Genomic DNA, 19,706 nt, shown 5'->3' on the forward strand with positions numbered 1-19,706 from the left:
TTCCTCCAGGAACTTGTCCAAACCTTTCTTAAAACCAGTCATGCTATCTGCTCTTACCACAACCTCTGGCAATACGTTCCAGAGCTTAACTATTCTGAGTGAAAAAATATTTCCTCCTTTTGGTTTTAAAAGTATTTCCCTGTAAAACAAATCATGATAATAAATCTGGTGATAGACAGGACTTGGTGCATGGGAGCCATACTTAATGCGGTATTGTGCTCTCTGATCCTCTTCCCTGGTGTCCTACTCTTTCCCCTCCTTTTTCTGAAATTCCTTTGTTCTCTGAAATCCCCCACCACAAGGGAAAGCATACAGTTCAGCATCCCAAATCAGCACTATTTCTCCAGTTATAAGGTTCAGTTTATCAGTATTTTCTCGACCACTTTCCAGCACTGATTAACAAAGCTATTTATAATAAAATCAGCTTTAGGAAAAAGAACAAAAGTGGAGCAGATGGTAACAGTTCTCAGAGGACCTCACACAGATGAACTATACACCAGATCAAAAAAACTGATTTTGAGCCCTCATTATACATTTTGGAAGAAAAACCAATTATTTCAGATTTGGAAGGATGAAATTTCACAAAACCATGGCGAGAGTGTGGCGCAGTGGTTCAAGCTACAACCTCAGCACCCTGAGATTGTGGGTTCAAACCCATGCTGCTCCTTGTAACAAAGTAGATGACGGCAGAAAAAGACCCGAATGGTCCATCCAGTCTGCCCAACCTGATTCAATTTAAATTTTTTTAATTTTTTCTTCTTAACTATTTCTGGGCAAGAATCCAAAGCTTTACCCTGTACTGTGCTTGGGTTCCAACTGCCGAAATCTCTGTTAAGACTTACTCCAGCCCATCTACACCCTCCCAGCCATTGAAGCCCTCCCCAGCCCATCCTCCACCAAACGGCCATATACAGACACAGACCATACAAGTCTGCCCAGTACTGGCCTAATTCAATATTTAATCTTATTTTCTGATTCAGATCCTTTGTGTTCATCCCACGCTTCTTTGAACTCAGTCACAGTTTTAATCTCCACCACCTCTCTCGGGAGCGCATTCCAGGCATCCACCACCCCCTCCGTAAAGTAGAATTTCCTAACATTGCCTTTGAATCTACCACCCCTCAACCTCAAATTATGTCCTCTGGTTTTACCATTTTCCTTTCTCTGAAAAAGATATTGTTCTACGTTAATACCCTTCAAGTATTTGAACGTCTGAATCATATCTCCCCTGTCTCTCCTTTCCTCTAGGGCAGGGGTCTGCAACCTTTAAGACATAAAGAGCCACTTGGACCCGTTTTCGAAAAGAAAAAAAAAACTTGGAGCCGCAAAACCATTATAAAACAAATCTAACACTGCATATATTGTTTCTTATCTTAATGCTATATACAGGATCACTAAATTGAAAATAAAATCATTTTTCCTACCTTTGCTATTTGGTGATTTCATGAGTCTCTGGTTGCACTTTCTTCTTCTGACTGTGCATCCAATCTTTCTTCCTTTCTTCCAGCCTCCTGTATGTTTCCTCTCCTCCAGACCTCATTCTCTCCCCCAACTTTTTCTTTGTCTCCCTGTTCCCCCTTCTTTCTGTCTCCGTGCCGTCCCCCAAGCCACTCGGTTTGCTGCCACCGCAATCGGGGAACAGCCCCCAAGCCACCACCGTCCCAAGCTTTCCCTGCAGAAGTGTTGCGCTGACCAGCATTCCGCTCCCTGACGTCAATTCTGACGTAGGAGAGGAAGTTCCGGGCCAACAAGGCATTTCTCCTCATTCCATCCAGCCTGAGCCCCATCTCTCCTTGATCCAGCATTTCCCTTCTGTGTCTGTCAGAATTACCATTCCACCTATTTTCCAGCATCACCCTTCTTTGTGTCCATCTCACCTATATCCCTATCTCATCATTTTTTCAGAATCTTCATTTGTCTCTGTCCTTGTCTTTACCCCATGTTCACCATTTGCCCTTTCAATGTCTTTATCTCCCCCCCCCCCCCCCACTTTTTCAGCATTACTTCTATGTCTCTATTTCACCTCCTCTTCATGTCCCCTCTGTATCTCTATCCTTATTCAGTAGGTCCTGCTTACTCTTTCTCTTCTTTGTGTCACTATCTCCATTTTCAGCTTTCCCCCCTTTTCCTTTGTTACTGCACCCTGTAGCCAGAATCTTTCCACCCTCCCTCCACTCCGGCCCAGCCCAGTATGAAATATTTCCTTTTGTTTCCCTCCCCTCTCTCTTTCTCTCTCTCTTCTCCTCCCTCACCCACGAGTCCTGCATCTGGCCCTCTCCCTTCTACCTGCACCTGACAACACCCCCCTGCTCCGCGGCTCTCTTCAGCAACTTGTCAGCAGCGGTGATCAAGACAAGCTGCCGACATCGAGGCCTTCCCTCTACGAGTCCCGCCTTTGTGGAAAAAGGAAGTTGAAACAAGCGGGACTCGCAGAGGGTAGGCCCCGACGTCAGAAGCTGCTGCTGAGTTGCCGAAGAGAGCCGCGGAGCAGGGGATGTGGCCGGAAGCAGGTAGAAGGGAGAGGGAGATAGGAAGGCTGTAGATCTCCGGAGCATGACACCGACCCCGGCCAGGATGATTTCTTTTTCAGGCGTCGCGGCGGGAAATAGCCATGCTGAGCAGTGAGCTCAGCACTACACAGATGAAAGCCTTGCTTGCTGATTGGTCCGGCGGCACGGCGGGGCGGGGCCGCCGGACCAATCAGCCAAGCAAGGCTTTCATCTGTGTATGTGCTGAGCTCACTGCTCAGCATGGCTATTTCCCGCCGCGACGCCGGACTTGTAACTGCATGCCTGCGTGACACACTACCGGAGCCGCAGCAAAGGTGGAAAAGAGCCGCATGCGGCTCTGGAGCCGCAGGTTGCCGACCCCCGCTCTAGGGTATACATATTCAGGGCTTGCAGTCTCTCCTCATACGTCCTCTGGTGCAAACCTCCTATCATTTTCGTCGCCCTCCTCTGGACCGCCTCAAGTCTTCTTACGTCCTTCGCCAGATACGGTCTCCAAAATTGAACACAATACTCCAAGTGGGGCCTTACCAATGACCTGTACAGGGGCATCAACACCTTCTTCCTTCTACTGATTACGCCTCTCTTTATACAGCCCAGCATCCTTCTGGCAGCAGCCACTGCTTTGTCACACTGTTTTCTCACCTTTAGATCTTCGGACACTATCACCCCAAGATCCCTCTCCCCGTCCGTGCATATCAGCTTCTCTCCTCCCAGCATATACGGTTCCTTCCTATTATTAATCCCCAAATGCATTACTCTGCATTTCTTTGCATTGAATTTTAATTGCCAGGCATTAGACCATTCTTCTAACTTTTGCAGATCCTTTTTCATATTTTCCACTCCCTGTTACAAATCTTGGTATCATCTGCAAAAAGGCACACTTTTCCTTCTAACCCTTCAGCAATGTCACTCACAAACATATTGAACAGGATAGGCCCCAGCACCGAACCCTGAGGGACTCCACTAGTCACCTTTCCTTCCTTCGAGCGACTTCCATTAACCACCACCCTCTGGCGTCTGTCCGACAGCCAGTTTCTGACCCAGTTCACCACTAACTTCAGCCCTTCAAGTTTGTTCAACAGCCTCCTATGAGGAACTGTATCAAAGGCTTTGCTGAAATTACATCTAGCATATGTCCTCGATCCAGCTCTTTGGTCACCCAATCAAAAGTCACTTAATCCCCCCATTGCCCCAGGTACATTAGATAGATTGTGAGCCCACCAGGACAGACAGGGAAAAATGCTTGAGTATCTGAATAAATTCATGTAAATTGATCTGAGCTCCCTAGGGAGAACGGTATAGAAAATTGAAAAAATAAATCAATCAATAAATCAGAGTCAGATAGGAAAATGTGGTATCATGTGTAGCTTCATAATGTATAGTTAGAAGAGAAGGAACATAAGGCAAGGAGTTTAATTATACAATGCTATTTAGTTTGCAATGTTATGTATTTGCTAGAATTTTAATTATTGCAATTATCGAAGCAGGGCAGTGTATCCGAGCCAAAGGTCTGATGAGAATATTGGACAGGTTCCTAGACTAAGTGCTCCTTCAGCTGGATCATCTGAAGAAAGGAGGAAGCAGAAAAGGAAGAAGAGGAGATAAGTTTTGTGGCTCTTTATTTTGTCAAAAAATATAATAAATACAAGTTGAATATATAAATATTTCAATTCACCACACAAAATATATTCAAAAACCTCACTGCCTTAGAGGTACATTGAGATAATTTCCTACCATTAACGGAGGAAAGACCTCAGTTCTTTCCAGGGATAGTTATCACCTGAAAAAACTCTATGCTAGCTATGCTTTGCTATATAGCTGCATAGGAAAAAACATCCTTGGTCCACAAAAACTTTGTATACTTTAAAAATCTCATATAGTGTAAATCAATCTTTCATAGAGATCTAAGTACTTAGATCTCTATGAAATGATATTATCTAAGTACTTAGATCTCTATGAAAGATTGATTTACACTATATGAAATTTTTAAAGTATACGGAGTTTTTGTGGACCAAGGATGTTTTTTTCCTATGCAGCTATATAGCAAAGCATAGCTAGCATAGAGTTTTTTCAGGTGATAACTATCCCTGGAAAGAACTGAGATCTTTTCTCCGTTAATGGTAGGAAATGATCTCAATGTACCTCTAAGGCAGTGAGGTTTTTGAATATATTTTTATTTTGTCAGCCATTCTCAGTCAATGTGCATATATCGAATATATGCAGATGATATTATTTTTTTTCTTCCCAGTGTGTGTATGGGGAGATGAGCTAGAGAAACAGATGAGTAATTATATGAGTGAAATTACTGAGTGAATGGAAAGGCAAGATCTGAGACTGAATGTAGAGAAGACTGAGGTTATATTGATGGGTAAATCTGATCAAGAGAGATGGCCAAAAGAACTAAAAGTGGTAGATGAGGTATTGCAAGTGAGGGAATCAATGACAATATTGGGAGTGAGATTGGGCCCTGGGCTTACAATGAATTGTCAAGTGACAAAGACCATGCAAATATGTTTTGCTCAGATACATGTATTGTATCGTGTAAAACCAATGCTTTCATCGTTTGATTTCCGTGCCTTTGTACTAGAGAGTTGCACGGGGACAGAAATCCAACCATCGCTGCCCGTCCCCACCAGGATCCTCTCCATCCCCACCCATCCCCGCCAGGATCCTCTCCGTCCCCACCCGTCCCCGTCATGATCCTCTCCGTCCCCACCCATCCCTGCAAGGAATTACTTCCCCGCCTGTCCACATAAAAAGCAGCAATTACTTCTGACAGGATCATCAATTCCACAGTTTCTTTTGTGTTTGTGCTGCTGTTTTCCTTGTGGAATCTCTTTGGTGGAACCCTTTTTGTTTTCTGTTCAGTAATTAACTTATAAACCCCCCTCTTTTACTAAGGCTGATGTGTACATTATATTATATGGATGAACCCTGCTTCCAAAGCCTTCCATCCCCGTGGGAGTCCTGTTGGCTAGAGGGGGTCCCCATGGGAGTCCCGTGGGCCAGAAGGGGGTCCCCATGGGAGTCCCGTGGTTAGGGGGGGATTCCCATGGGACTCCCGTGGGTCCCGTGGGATTCCCGTGATCCCCGTTCCCGTGCAGGCCTCTACATTGTACAGGCAATGATCTTGCTGCGGTTGGACTACTGCAATGTCTTGTACCTGGGAATAACCAAAGCCAGGTGCAGAGCATTGCAGGTGGTACAGAACGCCGTGGCTAGATTGATAATATGAGCATATTACACCATATCTTCGACAACTTCACTGGTTGCCAGTTGTATTTAGAATCCAATACAAAACAATTATGATCCGTCACCAGTTTCTATATGGCTTGATTCCAGAATTCTTTAAGAGTAAGATGTCTAGTTATCAACCAACAAGATCACTGCATTCGGAAAATTCTATATTATTGGAAACAAATATCAATCCAAAATATGCGAAAACCAATGCAATAACCTTTTCATGTGCAGAGGTAAAACTATGGAATGCCTTTGTTAGCCAAATTCAGAAATGTAGTGATAGGAGCTCATTTAGAAAACTGTTAAACACACAATTATTTCTTGATGCATTTTTCTGAGTACTGATTGTTAAAATGAATGCTATCTGTTTCTATTTGTCCAGGTTTGTTTTAACATTTAGACCTCCTTTTACGAAACTGCGATAGCAGTTTCTAGCGCGGGGAGCCGCGCTGAATGGCCCGTGCTGCTCCCGATGCTCATTGAGTTCCTTTGAGCATCGAAAACAGCATGAGCCATTCAGTGTGGCTCCCCGCGCAAGAAACTGCTATCGCAGTTTCGTAGAAGAGGGGGGTTTATGTATGTAATCATTTTGTAAACCATTTTGATATAAAACGGCGTAGAAATTTTTAAAATAAACAAACTTCATTCACTAGCTATAAACAAAGGGTTTAATGAATAGTGTTTGAAGTTAGTCAAGTCGAAAAAATATATAAATTATTGATAATTTTGATTAAATAATATTAAATACACAAAATAGGGTGTTTGAAAATATGAGAGGTTTTTTTACAGGAACCGTGATTAAAATCTGGAACTGATAAGTCTCAGACTTAAATCTTTCAATATTTCTTCAGTTTCTGAGCAGGTTTCTGAGTTCCTTTTTCCTCTCATAAAAAACTGAACACCTTTTATTTGTTACTAGAAGCCACTTTAGGTTGTGGGTTCAAACCCACGCTGCTCAATGTGACCATGGACAAGCCACTTAATCCCCCCATTGCCCCAGGTACATTAGATAGATTGTGAGCCCACCAGGTCAGACAGGGAAAATTCATATAAACTGTTCTGAGCTCTCGGGGGAGAACGGTATAGAAAATTGAACAATTTTTTTTGCACACTTTGGATTACAACCACAGCCTACAGTCTAGGCTCTTCTTGAAGCATTGAGTCTTCTTTTCTTCCATCAGAAAAAAATGATTAAAAGAAATCAAAAGGGAAATATGTTCTGAAGAAAGATAAATCAGAAGAAAAGGAGGGAGGGGAATAATAACCAAAGATCTGCTAGAAGTTACAGAGAAAAATATGCTTGTTAAAATCAGTTAAAATGAAGAAAACCTTGTTCAGTGCAGCTATGGTTGAGAGAAAGTGTGTTGTAAATCATGGATCATGAACAACATGAAATTTTGTTTAAAACTCAAAAAAACTGCTAGAGAAACACACGAAACATTAAAATTGCTTTATGGTGTTGCTGCAGGGACCATGAAGATGGTTTACAAGTGGTTCGAGCAATTTTGTAATGGTTGTGAATCGGTAGAAGAGCGAGGAGAGATTGGGATGTCCTTCGACATCAAAAACCTAAGAGAATGTAAGAAAGAGTAATCGAAATGATTCAATCACAGAAACATAGAAACATAACGGTAGATAAAAGCCAAATGGTCCATATAGTCTGCCCATCCACAGTAACCATTATCTCCTCCTCTCCCTATTGGCTAAGGCTCTTAACATTTGCATCCCCTCTTCCTATAGGCTAAGGCTCTTTGCACCTGCATTGTGAGGTCATAGAGTTGCCCATCCGCAGTAACCATATTCTCTTTCTCTCTCTGAGAGATCCCACGTGCCTATCCCAGGCCCTTTTGAATTCAGACACAGGGCTCCTTTTACTAAGGTGCGCTAGCGTTTTTAGCTCACGCACATAATTACTGCGCGCTAAACCGCGCGGTATGCTTCTAGAATAACGCCAGCTCAATGCTGGCGTTAAGGTCTAGCGTGCGCTATTCTGCGTGTTTAGGCCCTAACGCGGCTTAGTAAAAGGAGCCCACAGTCTCTGTCTCTACCACCTCTTCTGGGAGACTGTTCCATGCAAAGCAAATTGAATACTGAGGAAATTTCTGAGGATCTGAACATCTCTTATGGCTCCAATCAAAACATATTAACAATAGATTTGAACATGAGGCACACGAGTGCAACCTGAGAAATGGGCAAACGGTTTCATCCATCATCATGACAACACTCCAAATAAAAATATTATGGTGTGACCTTATCCACCGGATCTGGCACCGTGCAACTTCTGGCTCTTCCCCAAAGTCAAAATGACCACGAAAGGTAAACATTTTGAAGCGATTCAGGACATCAAGATAGTCACGAAAGAGCTACTAAAGACTCACGAAAGTGACAAGAATGATGGGATAAGTGTGTTCGAAGCGAGGGGGAGTATTTTGAGGGGGATTAATGGCAATGTGCCTTTTACTGTAATAATTTTTTTTTAACAGTCGCCATATTTTTTGATCACACCTCATACATTTATGCAGGGCCAGCTCAGTCACTAGTCAGACTAGGCAGCCACCTAGGATGTCAAGTCTTGGGGACAATAGCAAAGATTTTCTTGCTTCACTTCTCACAGCTGAGTCTGTCCCTGCTGTTGCTCCTACCACTTCCTGGGCCTGCTGGAAGATTTAAAAAGCTCTGGCACTGCAAAGGCCCCATAAGCGCAGGTCCAAGATGAAATACTGCTTTGTATACCAACCCCCCCACCCCAACATGAAGTCTTCCTCAGGGGGAAGGAGGGAAAAAGCATGACTTCAACAACCATGATTCTTTAATCTTCTGGCTGATCTGGGAGGATATAAAGAGGGGGGGGGAAGTCCTAATATTGAGAAGGGAATAGGGTAAGACGTGGAGGGCTATAAGGAAGGGGAGATGAGAGGTTGGCCAATGGGGGGGGGGAAGAGGAAGATACTGGCCACTTGTGTGTGTTGATGAGATGCTCAACTATGTGGGAGGTGGGGTGGTACCACTGAAGGTTTGATATGGGAGGAGATATGGCACTGACTGAAGGTTTACCTAGGGTGTCCTATACTTTGGAACGTCTCTGCATATATGTGGTTTTTGTGAGGAAATTTTATAAAACCACAGTGGTGATTCCTGTGCGGCAAATGCAACACAGCCAATTTAATTCCTGGGGACTGCAAAGTACAGGCTGACCGCGCGCCTTCCCTCCCTTAAGTTTCTTTACGCCGTGAAGGTAAGGGGGAGGGAGGGAGATTCTCGGGCCGCTGAAGGGCAGTGAGGTGGCGAGAGGGAAGGGTAGATGCTGCAGGGACGGGACGGTGAAGGGAACGGAGGTCCAGTGAAGGGGACAGATTTTTTTCCCCATGTCATTCTCTAGTTCATATGCAAAGCAGCTCTCAAAGGGCAATACAACAATATGTGATACTCATAATCAGGCTGTACACAATCAATGAAGAGCAATGACACTGCCATTACTCTAAGCACATGAAAAAAATATACATAGGTATAAGATTTAACACATAAAGCGGACCAAGGCTATGCAGCGAGATCCATGTTACAGTAAGATAATAAAGGAGACCAAATATTGACAATAAGAATTGTACGGATTGCGTCTTTCAGCATTGATTTTTTTCATATTTAGCTGTTAAGCATACAAAGTTCCACCACACATTATATTCAACTTTAGCTAGATTTTCCAGTTAAATAGGATGTTCTAAAGCGCCAGCGCCTAATATACAGAATAGCTGAGCTCCGAAATAATCATGTATATGAGTGCCTTCATAATTACCAAAGAATATGAGAGAGAAGTTTAAGGGCTCCTTTTATCAAGGAGCGCTATGGGGGGTTAGCGCGTCGGACATTTCATCATGCGCTAACTCCCTTGGCATACTAAAAAACTAACACCTCGTCAATGGAGGCGTTAGCGACTAGCATGGCAGGTGGTTGAACGCGCGGTATTCCGCGTGTTAACCGCCTACCGCAGCTTGATAAAAGGAGCCCTACGTCTGTTTGCATAGAGAAAATATCAGGAATTGTGCATGGTTGGTGAATTTAGTTGCTACAGAATCTCCTTGTTGGCTTTTACTTGAACAAGTTAAGTACGATATACATCTTCTACAATCCATTGTTGATGTGGAAGTTCCTTCCCTTTTTAAGTCAGACGTCATTCTCACTTCAGCTAAATTTGCACTCACCTTTCTTGATAATCTTATGGATGTTGAATGGTCCGCCTCCCTCCACACCCCTATTTGGAATAACCCATTGATCAAGATACAGCACTCCACAGTGTTTTGGTCTATCTGGCAAAAACGTGGGATTTGGTCGCTTCGACATATAAGTAAACATCAAACCTGGTTGAGCTTCACAGAGTTGGCCACATTATACAATCTTCCTCCTAGTCAACAACTCAGATGGCTACAACTTACCGTATTTTCACGCATATAACGCGCGCGTTATACGCGTTTTTACCTACCGCGCATACCCCTCGCGCGTTATACGCGTGAGCGCGGTATACAAAATTTTTTTACACAGTTCCCACCCCGCCCGACGCCCCGATTCACCCCCCCCAGCAGGACCGCTCGCACCCCCCCCAGCAGGACTGCTCGCACGCGCTCTCACCCGCACCCGCATCCACGATCGGAGCAAGAGGGAGCCCAAGCCCTCTTGCCCGGCCGACTCCCCAACTCCCCGACAATATCGGGCCAGGAGGGAGCCCAAACCCTCCTGGCCACGGCAACCCCCTACCCCCACCCCGCACTACATTACGGGCAGGAGGGATCCCAGGCCCTCCTGCCCTCGACGCAAACCCCCCTCCCTCCAACGACCGCCCCCCCCAAGAACCTCCGACCGCCCCCCCAGCCGACCCGCGACCCCCCTGGCCAACCCCCACGACACCCCCACCCCCCTTCCCCGTACCTTTGGTAGTTGGCCGGACAGACGGGAGCCAAACCCGCCTGTCCGGCAGGCAGCCAACGACGGAATGAGGCCGGATTGGCCCATCCGTCCCAAAGCTCCGCCTACTGGTGGGGCCTAAGGCGCGTGGGCCGATCAGAATAGGCCCTGGAGCCTTAGGTCCCACCTGGGGGCGCGGCCTGAGGCACATGGGCCCAACCCGACCATGTGCCTCAGGTGAATGGAGAGTCGGGACAGCGCACGGAGAGTCGGGGCAGTATACGGAAAGTCAGGGAGGGTGAACGGAGAGTCGGGACAGCGCACGGAGAGTCGGGGAGGGCGAAAGGAGAGTCGGGGTGGCCAGAGGAGAGTCGGGGCGGGCGAAAGGACAGTCGGGCTGCATGCGCGGTATACCCGTGAGCGCGGTATACAAAAGTTTTTGTACATAAAATCGTGGTTTCTGCGCGCTATACCCGTGTGCGCGTTTTACACGGGTGCGCATTATCTGCGTGAAAATACGGTACTCATTGTCTGAGGAAGGCTTTCCCTAACTTAGCTTCTTTACAGGAATCTCCTGATTTATTGTCCTTCATACACAATGTACTGTATCTAATATAATAAAACGCTAACCACGCATGCGCACTCCATCTGTGTGTTCTGTTTTCCGTGCACTGTAGGGCACCGCAGATAGGAGTGCGCATGCGCGCGAAACTCTCTCTCTCTCTCCCCCCCCCCCAAGGTGGATGTCGGCCGCGGTGGCTATCGGCGGTTGCAGGCCGCGGCGGCCAAGCCCGGACGGCATTTAAAAATAAAACAGGCACGTTTTTAGAGTCCTGAATAGCCGTCGGCCATGAAGTATGCAGGCAGCATATTTCACGGCCGATGGCTTTTCAACCCCCCCCCCCACCGCCGCCGCTGTGCCTTTTAAAACCCTCCACCCCCCCCAGCTTTGTGGTTAAGGCCTGGCTTCTTTGGGCAGCAGCAGCGTTTAAAATTCGCTGTTGTTGCCGGCTTCAGGCCTTCCTCTCTGGCGGGTCCTGCCTACTTCATGTTTTCATGAAGACAGGACCCGCCAGAGAGGAAGACCTGAAGCCGGCAACAGCAATTAATTATAAATCTATCCTCTGCATCCCTAGCCATTCAATGTTTTCCCTCTGTATCTCTTTTCCTAGCCTACCACATGTTCAGTATCTCTTCTCTGTGTCTCTATCTTACTCTGTCCAGCATTCCCCTCTGTGCCACTATTCCTCCCTTTGTGTCCAGTATTGCCTCTCTGTGTCCCTATTTCTATGCTCCCTCCATACCCAGCATCTCTTTGCTGTTTTCCTGAACCTTCCCAAGTTCACTTTCTCTTCTATCTCTTCCTTTCCTCATGCAATCACCACCCCCTCCATAGTCCAACATCTCTTTTCTTTCCTTCTCTCCCTTCATGATCCAGGGTCTCTCTCTCTCCCCTTGGTCTAGGATTTCTCTCTTCCTCCCTTCTTACTTCAAGGAATCTCTCTATCCCCCTTCCTTGGTCCAATGTATATGTATCTCTCCCTCCTTGGTCTAGCATCTGTCTGTTTTTCCCTCCCTCCTTCCTTGGTCCAGGATGTCTCACTCTCTCTCCCCCCCCCCTTTGCTTCCATGGTCCAGGGTGTCTCTTTCTTTCCCCCCTTACCTTCTTAGTCAAAGGGAAGTGGGGTGGGAGGGAAATGCTGCAGCACAGGGAAATGGAGGGGCAGAAAAAGGAAGGGAGGCGTACTGCTGGGCAGGGGGAGCAGGAAAAAGGGGTTGATGGACAGGGGAAGAGGTGCTGATGGACAGGGGGGGCAGAAAAATGAAGGCAGGCCTACTGCTGGACAGGGGGAGCAGGAAGGAGGTGATGATGGACAGGGGGGAGGTAAAACAAAGGGAGAAAGGCTTCTGCTGGATAAGGTGAGCAGTGATGGGGTGGTGGAGGACACAGGGGAGGTAAAAGGAAGGGAGAATGGACAGGGGGAGCAGGCAAGGGGTGGTGGTGGACAGCCAAGGAAAAAAAAATAAAGAAAAAGAAAGAAAGACAGACAGAAATACAGAAAGCGGCTAAGGAGAGAGAAAAAAAAAAAAAAGACATACACATACACATATATTCTAGCACCCGTTAATGTAACGGGCTATAAGACTAGTTCTTAATAATTTAATAAAAATTTAAATTGAGAAAAAAAATACTGTTTTACTCATGGAAATTCCTTTTATAAATTCTCTAATTAAAAATCAGAAATGCCACTGTGTACCTACATGAAAAATCTGATTAGAGATTCTTGCAGTAGTCTGAAAATCCCAGGCAATAATTGTGCGGTCAGCTGAATCCCGGCTCACTGAATCTGTGCTGCTGAAAAATTCTTTACCTTCAGGAAGAAAGAGAATGTCTAAAGTCTGCTGCACTGCAGCTTTATATATTTTTATCACCTGCCAAACAAAAGGAAAAAGAATATAGATAAACACATTTCTAAATTTCATGCTGTCCTTCAGAAAACAATGCATAAGATTTACAGACCGACAAATAGTTTATCAAGTGTCGTCTTTGATATGAAGCGAACAGTTATGGCGGACCAGTTCTCTCCAAGCTCAATCTTTCTCTTTACATTGCTCATGCTTTCAGGATCTTCACCATTTTTCAATGCCATCACCCTGAACCAGGGGTCTCAAAGTCCTTCCTTGAGCGCCGCAATCCAGTCGGGTTTTCAGGATTTCCCCAATGAATAGGCATGAGATCTATGTGCATGCACTGATTTCAATGCATATTCATTGGGGAAATCCTGAAAGCCAGACTGGATTGCGGCCCTCAAGGAGGGACTTTGAGATCCCTGCCTGAACTGTTCTGTTTCCTCTGTCCTAAGCTTCAATGGTCAATGAGTTGGTTTAATACTTGAACCAGGTACGTGGTCAGTAAATCTTGCTTTCAATTGACTAGATTTTAAGTCACAGATATTCCACCACATATCGTCTCAAGTCTCAGTTAAGACAGTGCAACTTTCTTAAAGTAGTAATATATTATTATTGGGGTTTTTCTATATTTATTGATTTTGTTATAACATAACAATATCCAGCAATTTATACAAAATAAAAAGAAACTCAGGCAGGATACAGACAATAGTTTTTTTTAAGTCCACATTATTAGGGCTGAATTAACCAAAAACTCCAAGAAATATTCATTTCCACAAACAGGCAGAAGTCTATCATCAACCTCTAAATTAGTATCTGAAACTTTTTCTAACAAAGGTTTTCTAATTGAGTAGGATCCAGCCATACAATCTTACTATTACTATAAGAAATCAAACATTTGCATGGGAATTTAAGATATATTATTATTGCTAATCTTATTTAGATAGTTTTGAAATTGAGCAAATACTGTGTGTGGTGCAAGAAAAATAGATAAACTGAAATACAATACATTCTGGAGTAGGTGAGGAGGAAGTATTTTTGTCAGGTTCAGAACAGTTTGAGCTGTCTGGGAAGAAACAAAGGACAATCCTCGAGTTCTGCTTCTGAAAGATCTCTATCACATGAGATTCAATTTGGTCAGTACTGGTTATTTTGGAAAAGTCAATTGGTTCATTGGCTGGTATTACTGGGAAAATGAGGACTCAGGAAGATACATTCCTACTGCAAGCCTATATATCTCCTCCATTCCACCAAACAGATGGGACAGCCCATGCCAGTTCACCTAAGAGTTACTACAGCTATGGCTTTTCTTATCACTTGCAGCTTTCAATCCTTGCTGGCAGTTACTGCAGGTCTTGGCCTGTTTCAACCTCATCCTGCATCACAGTTTCTGAGTGATTTTCTTAACCACGCCTCTGACTACATAGCCTTTACATACACTTTGAAGCTCAGACAGCACAAACTATGACCTAGTTTTATGAAATGGCCCATCTAGCTGGAGATCATTAATTGTACACACATGGCCATCCAGCTACTTACCTGGATCAATCGCCCTCTTTTTCCCCTCTCCACCCCTGCCCAGCATTTCTTCCTCTCTTTCTTTCACCCTTATGTGCAACATGATTCCCTCTCTCTCACTGTCCACCATTTCTCTCTCTCTCATTCCCTCCTTTGCTGCAAAGGGAATGGGGAAAGAAAGAGAGAGAGGAATCCAAGGTGTATCTCTTCCACCCTGTCTGCTGCCAAGTCCAGCATTTTTCCCTCTCTCATCCTCCAGACCCTGTGCATCATCTTTAGCCCCTGTCCACCAGCTCCATGACCATTTCTCTTCTATCACCCCTCTTCAGCACCATGCCATGTCACATCTCTCCCTCCTTCCTCTCCACCACCATGTCAAACAATTCTCCCTCTTCCTTCCTTTTCCCATGTGCACCATCTCTTTCCCTCCTGCTCCAAGCACCCATGTCCAACCATTTTCTTTCTCTCTTCTCTCCCTCACTGACAGCATCTCTACTTCCCACCCTACCCAACCCACCTCAAGCAGTATCTCTCTTTCCCTCCCTTCCCAACTTTCCAGCCCATGCAGCATCTCCAATTCCCTCCCACCATCCACCCTAGCCTGTGCAGCATCTGTTTCCCTCCCTTCCCACTTTTCTAACCCATGCGGTATCTGTTCTCTCCTACCAAAAATGGTTCCTCCTACATGCTGCCAGTGGCTGACCTGGAAGGCTTTCCTCTGACACAAACATGTCAGAGGGAAGCCTTTTGGGTCAGCCACCGGCGGAATATAGGAGGAACTGCTACCGGTGGTCTGTTGAACCACTGGAGAAGAGCTTGGACTAGAAAATGACACGGGGACAAATTTTTCCCCATCCCATCCCAACGAGTTCTTTTCCTGTCCCTGCCCTATCCCTGCAAGCTCTGTCCTCATCTGCACAAGCCTTAAACACTTTAAAATCATAAGTGTTCGAGGCTTGTGCAGTTAAGGCAGAGCTTATAGGAATGGGGCAGGGACAGCGACTAAACTCTTGGGGATGGGACAGAGAAATAGAGTTCCTGCGGGGACGGGGAAAAATTTGTCCTCATGTCATTCTCTACTTGGGACTCAGGAGGACACAGGCAGGTAAGCTTCCACGGGAGCCCCAAGGGAACTCCTTCCATCCTCGCAGGATCCCCGCAAGTCTGGAGGGGATTTCTGTTGGATCCCCACAGACTACATGGGATTTCCAACAGACCCTGTTCCCATGTAACTCTTTACCTCAAATACCATAAGCATATTTATCTTAATCCCTCCTCTCAGCCTCTGGGGAACTCATTGGTAAAGGGATGAAACTGAGTGGAAGGTAGGCTGAAAGCACACACGTCACACAACATTAATGTCCTCACTTCAGCATCATAAACAAGACATTTCAGCATCTTTGGCATACGATCATTTAAAGGTTTTAAAAATAGCATTCTTTAACACAGGAAAAGAGACAGTGGCAGCTAAGTTGGGGAAAAGAAGGCAATAAAATAAGGACACTGCTAGCGGAGATGTAGACGTTGAAGAGTGAGCAGCCTACCATTTTTGGAAAGTGTGGCATAATAGAGGAAGAGAAATGAACAGTCGTGATCTCTGATTGGTTCATCTCAAGATGCTGTTTCCTTTAAAATCAATGACCAAACACTTCTCCACTATCCCCCACTTTATTCAACATTTATTTAGCTTCATTAGGAAGACTACTGCATAGTCTGAGAGTTAAGTTCATCATCTATGCAGATGATATTACTATAGTGCTTCCAAATATCTTCTTTACTAATTCACATTGATCAATGGACAATAAGGGCCAAACTTAAACTTAATCCTGAAAAATTTTTAAAAAAAATTTTGGCCAGTCCTTCTGATAACATTAATGAAAAAGTACTTCAACCAAATGGTCAAACTTTCTTAATTTCCACCTCCATTAAAATCTTAGGAGCTATTTTGGATCGCCACCTAACTTTGGATGACCATACAAATTTATTGACTAAAAAATGTTTTTCATTTTTGTGGAAACTTCGAACGATAAAAAATTTTTGTGACAGTGTATCATTTAGGTTACTAGTACAATCTTCCATTCTGTCTGTTCTGGATTACTGCAATATAATATATATGAGATCTCATAAAAAAACTTCAAAAAAGACTGAGACTTATTCAAAACAGGGCGGTTCGTTTGATTTTTAGCATGAAAAAACATGACCACGTCACCCCATTTTATCATCAGCTGCACTGGTTGCCTTTTGAGGCTAGAGTACTGTTTAAGTTTGGTTGTATTTATTTTAAGGTCTTGTTTGCTATGGCTCCTACTTACCTGTCCTCATGCTTCGAACGATATAAGCCTAATAGGATCACTCGAGGACATTATCTATTTGTTTACCCAACTATTAAATCTTGCCGATATAAGAGATTCTTTGACAAACTATTTGGATTCCAGGCAGGTAAAATGAATTCATAAGCACATAAGCATTGTCTCTGCCGAGTCAGACCATAGGTCCATCATGCCCAGCAGTCCGCTCCCGCGGCGGCCCCCCAGGTCAATGACCTGTAGTGATCTATTACTCAAGAGCATTTTGTCTTGTATAGTAACCCTCTAATTGTACCCCTGGATTCCCTTACCCTTCAGGAACTCGTCCAATCCTTTTTGAAACCCAAAACCATACTCTGCTCAACCACCCCCTCTGGAAGCGCATTCCAGGTGTCCACCACCCTCTGGGTGAAGAAGAACTTCCTAGCATTTGTTCTGAACCTATCTCCCTTCAATTTTTTTGAGTGCCCTCTAGTTTTTGTTGCCCCCACCAGTCTGAAGAATCTGTCTCTCTCTACCTTCACTATATCCTTCATGATCTTATAAGTTTCTATCATATCCCCTCTAAGTCTCTGCTTTTCCAGGGAAAAGAGCCCCAGCTTCTCCAGCCTCTCAGCATACGAGAGGTTTTCCATGCCCTTTATCATTTTTGTTGCTCTTCTCTGGACCCTCTCGAGTATCGCCATATCTTTCTTTAGGTACGGCGACCAGTACTGGACGCAGTACTCCAGATGCGGTCGCCCCATTGCACTGTACAGCAGGAGAATAACTTCCTTGGTTCTGGTAGTGATACCTTTTTTGATAATGCCCAACATTCTTCAGGCTCCTACATACATGTCCTTCAGGAAGCTGCTGAAAACTGATTTGTTTGATAAATTTGTAAATTTATGTCTTGAATCTTGACTGATAAATTGTATATTGATTTTAAATTGTTTATTTTAGTTTGATTTTAATGAGTTTTTAAGTCAATTGTATTTTACTTATTGATTGTATAATTTTTCTCGATAGGTGAACCGCCTAGAACAGTGGTCTCAAATTTGTGGCTCGGGGGCCACATGCGGCCCGCCAGTATTATTTTGAGGCCCTCGGTATTATAAAGAATGATTCTTTATGGAAAACTTTTGCCTTAAGTGTCCGGCGGTCACGTTCAGGAACATTACCCGCCTCACTGCTGTAACCTCGCGTAAGTACTTTCCTGCAACTATACGCGATTGTCCTCTCTACTCCACCTCACAATCGCGTACGGACGCAGGAAAGCGCTTGCGTGATGTTACAGCAGTGAGGCGGGCAACGTTCCAGAATGAAAGGTAGCCATTGGAGGCAGTGTAGTTTATGCTGGAGGAGGTGAGAGCTGAAGGCGGTTGCGGACGTGACCGCCGGACACTTAAGGCACAAGTTTTCCATAAAGAATCATTCTTTATAATACTGAGGGCCTCAAAATAGTTGGTCCAAAATCTTGTCTCTTGCAGTTGATACGTTAATAGTTTTTCACTTTCTGCATATTGCACTACTTTCAGCTGTGTATAGCTGAAATGATCAGAAGCAATTAAGGAAAGATTTATAATCCACATTTTGGATTTGGAGGTACTTACCTCATGCAAAGTTGACATTTCTTTAATAAGACATTAACTATTTTTTTCTGCGGCCCTCCAAGTACCTCCAAATCCAAAATGTGGCCCTACAAAGGGTTTGAGTTTGAGACCACTGGCCTAGAACTATGTGGTGTGGCGGTATACAGGTATACAAAAATAAAATAATAATTATTAAAAATATTATTATTAAAAGCTAACGTGCCCATAGACTAACATGCACGCGTTAGCAGTTAGCACACCCAAATAAAACAGGGCCTTAGTGTTGTATGAGAAGGCTGCAAATTCAAATCCCAAGATCTTCATCTGAAATAATAAGCAAGGGAACTGTGAATGAAAAACGTTTGTTTCTTCTGATTTTAATTTACTGGCCATGAAAGAAAAATTTATTTATTTATTCATTCAATTTTCTATACTGTTCTCCCAGGGGAGCTCTGAACAGTTTACATGAGATTATTCAGGTACTCAAGCATTTCTCCCTGTCTGTCCCGGTGGGCTTACAATCTATCTAATGTACCTTGGGCAATGGGGGGGATTAAGGGCTCCTTTTACTAAGCTGCGCTAGCGTTTTTAGTGCACGCTGCAAATTAGCACGCGCTGCCCCCTGCGCTACGCAGAAAAACTAACGCCAGCTCAATGGAAGCGTTAGCATCTAGTGCGCGCGGCATTGCAGCGCGCGCTAAAACCGCTAGTGCAGCTTAGTAAAAGGAGCCCTAAGTGACTTGCCCAGTGTCACAAAGAGCAGCGTGGGTTTGAACCCACAACCTTGGGGTGCTGAGGTTGTAGTTTTAACTACTGCACCACATATCAGGGCTCAAGAAACCCCAGGTGCTAGGTTGCCTGCCTTAAAAAAAAAAAAGCCAAACAAAAACTCTGGTGCCTGGGGTTCGTCTCTGCACATACCTCTCTTTTCTTAGCCTGGGGTCTAACTAGCCTGGGGTCTAACTAGCCCCTCTATCTCTCATCCCCTTGCCTTCCCACCAAGAGTCTAGTGTGTTTTTCTCCCTCACTCATACTCCCATCCCCCAGATCAACTCAAGGCTCTGAAGAAAGGGAAGGTAAAGACCATGACGGGAATGTGGGACAAATACTGGAAATGAACTCCAGAAGCAGAAGGGCGAGGTTGATGCCAACTAGAGGAGGGGGTACAAGCTGTGAGTGGGGGAAAGGGTATGGATAAGAAAGCAAGAGGTATGAGCAGAAATAGTCAGTCATTTGTTTGTTACTACTGAGGGGGTGTA

At 44.6% G+C, this 19,706-nt stretch overlaps 1 protein-coding gene across 5 annotated transcripts in view; it reads right to left on the reverse strand.

Annotated features, from left to right (window-relative positions):
- Positions 1–19,706, reverse strand: part of WDR25 (WD repeat domain 25) — a 260,069-nt gene that overhangs the window by 90,305 nt on the left and 150,058 nt on the right. For 4 of the 5 annotated variants that reach the window (XM_033951544.1, XM_033951543.1, XM_033951542.1 and 1 more), the window contains exon 5: positions 12,906–13,076. The exons of the other annotated variant lie outside the window; for it this stretch is intronic. In XM_033951544.1, coding sequence (XP_033807435.1) covers positions 12,906–13,076 — 171 coding nt within the window. The remainder of the gene's footprint in view (positions 1–12,905; positions 13,077–19,706) is intronic. 5 annotated transcript variants of the gene reach the window in all.

The sequence above is a fragment of the Geotrypetes seraphini genome, chromosome 7 (assembly GCF_902459505.1).
Source record: "Geotrypetes seraphini chromosome 7, aGeoSer1.1, whole genome shotgun sequence".
Taxonomy (NCBI): domain Eukaryota; kingdom Metazoa; phylum Chordata; class Amphibia; order Gymnophiona; family Dermophiidae; genus Geotrypetes; species Geotrypetes seraphini.